This window comes from Copadichromis virginalis, linkage group LG9 (genome assembly GCF_057382275.1).
Source record: "Copadichromis virginalis isolate Kocher_CV1m ecotype Utaka linkage group LG9, C_Virginalis_male_GT1.1, whole genome shotgun sequence".
Taxonomy (NCBI): Eukaryota; Metazoa; Chordata; class Actinopteri; order Cichliformes; family Cichlidae; genus Copadichromis; species Copadichromis virginalis.
Genome location: NC_140626.1, coordinates 32,457,200 through 32,464,941, shown reverse-complemented (window position 1 = coordinate 32,464,941; position 7,742 = coordinate 32,457,200). Strand labels below are relative to the sequence as shown.

The following is a 7,742-nucleotide window of genomic DNA, read 5'->3' as shown; positions in this document are numbered from 1 at the left end:
GATCACATGATGCCCCGTTTAACAGCTCATTTGGAAGTATTGACAACTGCTGGTCATTTGATGTGTAGCAGTCCTGCTGTGATAATACACATGAGCGCCATACCAATGCATATGTAAATGTAATGATGTATCAATTGCACAATGCCCACATGACATCCTGTACACTTTATCTATGTATCTATACCTCTAGCTAGTGATGTTATGTCTGACACTGAAGGCCACAAAACCTCTATACAGGAAGTCTGGTTCGGCTCTTTGTAGAAGACATCTTAACCCCTGATCCTATGAGTTTTATCCAATAGATAATGCAAAGATCTGGAGCCGATGTAGGTGAGGCGACTCACCCAGCCTGACTGCCCTGATGTGATGAAACCTGACTAGTCTTGCAGGTCAAATCTTATCAGTCACATCTGTCATTTCAGCTCCACTCTTGATGGTGTCACTTGTTAACCAGGGATGGTTTTATAAGCCAGGAGTGCAGACTCCAATGGAAGAAACTGCTTGGAAAGGCTAGAGAAACCAATTAGAGAAATTTGGACTGATAAAGATTAATACTCAGATTTATACCTTTATTGTTTCACAAAGGGTTAACAAGTGAATGTCCACAGTTTACACTTTATTATCAGATTTTGTTAAAGCAGTTTGGCAGGAACAAAGCAAAAAGTAAAATAAGAACAATCAAATCACATCAATTCTACTCATTTAATGAACCCATCCTAACCTAATGCTGATTGTGTTCTTATCTTTGGTGGTGATAAGAAGGTTGGTGGTGACATAAACACTTGCAGCACTGAAAATGCGTTCCACGTCTGTGCTCTGTGCTAATGGAAATAATCGGGAAAGCAGGCTTCCTTGATAGATCTCACATTTACTTATATTTATAATCCACAGGGAAAATCTGAAGTGTCAAGGAGCTGCAAGCCACCTGGGAAATAATGGAAGTCCAAAGCTTTCTCAGAGTTATAATTCAACACTGTGATGATAATGACGATGATGAGCAGAAACAGAGCCAAATCCAAATCCACAATGATGCCTTTCTTTCAAAAGCACCAGATTAATGCAACCACATACTATCATATCATATGTTGCACTATACAAACGTACTGTCCTCACAGTTTTGGTCACTTACACATGTCACTGGAAAATGCATGAAATCTATCAGAACTTGCTAATAGGACCACAATTAGTAAATTTTCTGTTGTTTGGAAGATTGACTTTATCACCATGTTGTCTTCCTTCAACCCTCTGGCAGTTACCCTTAACAAACACGAGACTTCACAACAAACCAACATAACTACAGCACAAAATACAGATTTAGCAATTTAATCATTTTATATTATGTCTGAAAAATAAACAGTTTGTGTTTTACTGTGTTACTACCAAAGAGTCACGCTGAACATGGATGAAGTGTTAAGAAAACTATAAATATCTTCAAAAGCATCAGGCTTATTCTGAATATTTTTTAAAATGGGAGTTTTTTCCTTCCTCCTTCTCCTGTTTCATTTCCTCCATCTCTAGCTAATCATGGCAGGTGAAACAGCTCATTATGTTAAACTGTTTTCCATCATTCATTATATCAATGAAAACCAGATGAAATCTGAAGTGAAGTGTGATTTACTGTCTCCTCAAATGCAGCAACATTTACATGGATGCTTCAGACCAACCCAAGATGTTCACAGAGTAAGAGGTCAAGCTCACTGAGAAACTCAATCATCTGTGAACTGGCAGCTTCACCTTTCTTCCTCACAGTGTCGATAACACAACGAGCTCTGTTGCTTCTGTTTTGCATGGCGTCTGCTTCCTCCCTCTCAGCATCAGTTATCACCTTTTTCTCCAGCAGTCTGTCCAGCAGGCTGTTGAGAACAGGTGGTGATATCCCATCGATGAAGCAGCTCCGTACATTTAACAGCCTCTCATTGGGAGAGAGATTCAAAGGCATTTGCCCACAGAACGATTTTACTCTAGAAGGCAAAAGATAAACTTGTCTTTGCCACATGCTGGTGGAACTGATGCTTTCTCTAATAAATAACTGAATATTGTTCATGTTTCTTTCCAAAATCACCTGGAAGGATGGGAAGTAGTTGTCATAGGACTCTTCATCAAATTCGGCCTCTATTGGCTGAACTAGAACTGAGTCATCTTCAGGAACAGTGGACAGAGTGTAAACCTGCTTTGGATGCAGTTTACAGTGAGGAGATGTCTCTATGTACCTCTCATCTCCAACTAGTTTCTTCCTGGTGTGCAGCACATCTCTCAGAGCAACATTTTTAGGCAACAACAGCACGCTGAGGAAGGATGTGAGATCAGGATCAACTGGAGGTTTGTAGAAAAGCAGAACCAACGCTCGGACTGGGTCACAGGGAGAGTTTTCATCCCTGACATTACCGTAACCAGAAAACCCTGTGATGTTTATAACAACATGAGTTTCTGTTATCTGGTGAGGGGTAATAAACTCTATGCCAACATCATTCACATGAGCGACCTGCAAGAACTGACCTCCACCTGTGGAGATGAGCTCACAGTGTGGGAGATGAAGCTGACACACAGACTGCTGCTGACATTTGATGTCAAACAGGGGTCCTGCAGGCTTCTTGTGGTGTTGGGCCAGCAGCCTCCTGTTCCAAGGGACAGTCCTGTAAACCACGTCTCCTTCTGCCTTCATGACAAACACCAGGCCGGTCACACTGCACTGGTACAGGCCTGCACAGGAGCACTGGAACAGGTAGGTTTCATCATCAGACTCATCAGCAGCGATGGCAGGTGAAAACTCCTTTAACTTCATGTCAGGTGAGCTTGCTGCTTGTGTTGAGTTGTTCTTTGGTATTTTGTTCAGTGAAGGAACGCTGTAGCAATCTGTGGAGGAGAGCTGGAGATCAGAATTATATGGCAGAGTTGTGGTACGTAGGATGTCTTCAGTTATGACAGGTGGATCTGCTTTTCCTGGTTTGTCTTCTGTCCATGAAACTGAAACTCTGCTTGCATCTTCTTCTAGTATTTCTTCTTGGCTGCATTCAGCTGAACAAGCAACAGTTGGGATATTGGACTGGGTGCAAGAAGGAAATGTGGAAAAATCATATATTTTACTGCCATTAGTGCACAAAGCAGAGTCCTGTAAGGTGGAGAAGCTGTGATACAGCAGTAAAGTAGTACTGTATTGCTGCATCTTTATGCTGCCTGGTTTCATCCAGGTGGATTGTGAGGAAATCCTTTTAAGGCAACGAAAATCAGGGGACGAAATAGTAGTGGAGGTGGAGTCGCCTTTAACTGATGCAGAAGAAAAAAACAAGTGTGTGTAAAGATGCCTAACAGGAGAAACAGATGAAAAGGTAGTGGAGGTGGAGTCTGGAGTCTTTAGCTCAGGCAACTGTAATTGATTTAGAACAATTCTGTCATTCGTGGAACAAGCAGAATCCTGTGAGGTGCAGAGACTGTGACACAACAAGGGTAAAGGTTTCCTGTCTTGTTCCACAGTTGTGCTGCTGGGTTTTGCTGAGGTTGACTGTGGGGGGAAAGGATCAAACTTTGGAAGAGTACAGAGTGAAGAGTTAATGAAGGTGGAAGCTGGAGTTTGTTCAGTTTTACGTGATGATAGAAACGGTGCATTGTGCCGCCTTGACATACAAAAGTTTGGATTATGAATTGAATTGATTATGGTTGGTATATTTAGCTTGAGAAACTGTCTGTAAAAGGTAGAGATAGTGGTGAAAAGCTGGAGCACTCTAACAGTAGCTGTGTCAGAGGTCTCATTTCTCTCATTTTCTGTTTCTTTGTGGCTTTTTAGATCCATCTCTGTCCTTTGGTGAGTCTGAGCTTTCTTTGAATGCATTTCTTGTCTTGTTTCCGTGTTTCATCTTTAACTGTAATACTGCTTTTTCTTCATTGCTTGATTTGCACTTCAGTGGTCTTCATCAGCTGAGACTGGAAATCAAGAAACAATTGTCATCAGTGATCAGTAGATGCATTATCGCTTGATATCTGATTTCAGATAACACAAGGTTTACATTTTTAAAAAGACATTGTTTTCAAATTTGACCTTGAGTAAGTTTTGTGCGTTTTTAAATGTCATAATTTTATTGCACAGTTCTTTTGACTGTGATGATGCTTCTGTCTTTTCCACGGACTTTCAAAAAACAGCTATGCTTTATGGTTTAAAAGGTCCAAGTAACTCAACATTTTTTATCATGCATTAGAATAAATGACATGATATTGTATACTTTAATTAAATTTTTTATATTTTTGATTTTTATTCTTCCTTCTCCATGCAAATCCAGATGTTAAAGCTATCATGTTTCTGGATAGTGCTGCCCCTTAATAATCCTCTTCATTCTTATTCCTCTCATTCTCATTTTCTTCATTCATCGGCTTCTCAGGTTTCTCTCTGTCTTCTCACCACCCTCTCTTCACTTGTTAGTTCCTTTATTAACCGAACCTCCCTGAGTCGATCTCTCCCTCCTCTCAGAAGGCTGGTATCTTTCTACTGCCTAACTTAGGTTTTCTTTCTGCTTTGGTTTTTGGATGTCTTGTAGTTTTTTTTTAATTTCATTTACATGTGGGTTATAGGTTAGAACTTTTGTCCTCTTTCTTCTCAATTTTATACTTTATAGGGGAGACCGGGGATAGTTGTAACATTTTTGACATTTCTGTCTGTAATTTGGAGCTCGTTTAAGGTAGTGGATTCAAAATGTAATGCAAAGTATTTACATGTCTCGGCTATTAAATAGTGCAGCTATTTTCTCTGCAGCACAATTCCCCATTGCATGGTATGGTCTCAAACACGAAGAGTGAAATGTTACAATTAACCCCATAGTCTGGGTTAGTTGTAACACATCCTGGGGTGAAATGTAACACAATGAAATAAGGGTACTGACAAAACATTAACGTGTAATCTTTGTTTATTCAACACATGAATGCACTTACATCCATTCATGTAGCTGTGTGTGTGTGTGTGTGACAGAATGCAGAAATCTAGCTTTTGAACATATTCCAACCCCCCAAAAAAGACAAATTATGGAATTTTCTGCAACTGAATATTTCATTAATTTTGGTTGGTCTTCCTTGAGTTTGGCCTCATTGGCTCAGTGGGCATTATAACCTACAACTCTTGCACCAATTTTGAACATAACAATGAAGCTGAAAAAATGTAGTTGTTCACCAGCATCGCAATTCCATTACTTTTTATCATGGTTTACCTTGGTGTGGTTTGCAAAGTGCTTCAGAAAGATGAGGAAATCTGTTTCGTGCACCCATCCTGATTTATTTCCACTACCAGTACTTCCTACTGGTCCATCTATGACACAGTGGTCTGCATAATGTATGTGTGGGAACAAACAGTGGAGGAATTGTGTTGCCAATGGCATTAACCGCATATACAAAAGCGACCAGTGAACCTCTCTCTGCTGATGTTGTTGCCCCAACGTGTTTAATATAAGTTAAAGTAATAGTGTGGTAAGTTTTAACATCTGCATTATTGTTACAACTAACCCAGACTGTTGCTGTTACAACTGACCCAGACTCCTATAGCCATGAACTAGCTAACATTACAGCCAACGGCTAAAACATTAGCACTAAAGACCTACACAGAATATATCCCCACAGACATACAAATAACACAATTTAGGTTTGATGAGTTTAACTGCAAAGCAGATAATGCTATTAGAAATTGAAATAAAGTAGAAAAACTTACTTTTTGGCATACAAATTACTTTTTTTCATGTTAAATTGTCTGTGTTTGACAAAATGTGCTGATTTTTCACATGTGATAGCAGAACTGAGTTGGGCATGCACAGGATGAGTCGCATCATTTGAAACTTAGCCCTGATTGGAGAAATTAGAAGTGTTACAACTGACCCACGTTACAACTATCCCCGGTCTCCCCTACTCAATGTGTGAATCCAGTATCATTCATATATTAATAAAATTACTTTTTTGTGTTTTTATGCATGAATCTACAAGTTTCTGTTTTTCTGCAGGTATTTCTAAAAGCGAACATTAACTTGTAACACTCGGACATTCAGGGTGATGACTCAGAGAAGTGTTACAGCCCGCACCCAAAGCTTCACTGCACTCAAACCTTTGTGCCAGCTGTTGCAGCAAACACCGCAGTGATGGCCGCAACATCCGCCCAGCATATCGTGCCTCACTTGCTCTCTTTCAGCGGGCAACTCGCAGTTGTTTTGCAAAACTTCAAAGAAAGCGAGCGCTGAGAAGTAGTGGATTGTGTGCAATGAATTAAAGAAATGAATAGCGTGACGAAAGTGTGCTTGTAGTCGACCCGCAAGTGAATATGAGGGTAGCACTTCTACACGTATCTACAAAAATGCTGCTTTTTAGGGAACGGATTAGCGGCATTTCAATTTTCTTCAGTTGGGAAAATTAATTTGAAATACGAATAATTTGAGTTATGAGCTCCGTCACGGAACAAATTAAACTCATAAGTCAAGGCACCACAACACAATGCAAACGCTTTGCAGGGATGTTACCCAAGACTGAGACGTCTCCGTCAACTATGAGTTATTTCTTAGCCTCCTTAATCTGTCCCTATAAATACCACCCATATTAAAATAATCAGAAATGCTGAAACTAATAAATATTAAACGAATAATAAATGAAAATAAACTCACCAACTGAAACTAGACTGAAAATAAAACTTCAGTAATAACAAAAATATGCAAAGCTCAATTATGTCCTTGTCCAGTGTGATCTCTCTGTTGACGTTCAGACTTCAACTTATTATGTTTTTAAAGTGAATTACTGACTAAGTTTGATTGACCACAACACGGATAATGCAGATTACTTCTGAAAGTCGGCACTGATACCTTTTATATCTCTTCATTATAAACTCCTGTCTGTCATCAGTATCGTCTTGCATGCGGAAAGTGTCCGTAACTTCCTTATTGCCATTAAAACATTGCCATTAAAACAGGAAGCTGTCAGTAACTTCCTGTTGTATTGTCAGTGTCAGCGATGCCAATGATGAGCACTTCTGGAGAAACGAGCAGACAGTTCACTTGTTAAGTTAAAAGAATTCACAGGAGCCAAACATTTTGTCAGTCTAATAGTTTAACCACTTTGTTGTTAAATTTAGCGCTCGTCTTATTTAGCACCCCAACAACACAAATACTAACACAAACAGGAAATACTCCTGTGCTGTTTTTTCTAGCACTGAATACAAACCTGAGCCGTCATTTGTAAAATACAAAGTATGAACATGTATTTAAGTTGAACTTGTGTTTTAATCCTGCAGCTTCAGCTGCAATCAACCTCCTATGTTGTTCAATTCAGACATTTTAATATATTCAATTATTTTATTTTTTATTTTATTTTTCAATTTACTGGTTATTTTATTAAAGTATTTATTTTAATATTATTTTAATTTGATTATTGGTTACTATTATGCAAGAAAAGTAGTGTAAACTTAATTAGTAAAAACAAATATGCATCCATTTCGTTTTATTTCGATAACAACAACAACCTTAGTTCTCAAACACGAGAAGACTTAATGAGTGTTGTGGGTTTGGACTAATAAAATAAGTGTAGGGAGTTGAAGAGAGTCTGTAACCATAACTCTAGAAAAGTTATTTTGTTTTTGCATATTTAAAATTATATTTTATTTGTAGCCCTGGTTTAGATAATATTTAATGCTGATGTACCGGAAAAATTTTCCAACACTGAATATTCGAATGTAGATTCTGGCTCCTGGTGCATCAGTAAAAACTTGCGAATACTCAGTCAAACACACGTCA

General features: G+C 38.8%; 1 protein-coding gene across 1 annotated transcript; it reads right to left on the bottom strand.

Moving 5' to 3' along the window:
* Window positions 1-548: 548 nt before the first annotated feature.
* LOC146702279 (uncharacterized) lies at window positions 549-3,902 on the bottom strand. The gene has a single exon (XM_085469233.1). It carries the CDS (start codon window positions 3,824-3,826, stop codon window positions 1,655-1,657), a length of 2,172 nt encoding a protein of 723 aa, XP_085325359.1. The 5' UTR covers window positions 3,827-3,902; the 3' UTR covers window positions 549-1,654.
* Between the last annotated feature and the right edge of the window lie 3,840 nt (window positions 3,903-7,742).

Coding starts and splice junctions, on each gene's coding strand:
- LOC146702279 (XM_085469233.1), bottom strand. CDS start 3,826: ATGCATTCAAAGAAAGCTCAGACTCACCAAAGGACAGAGATGGATCTA.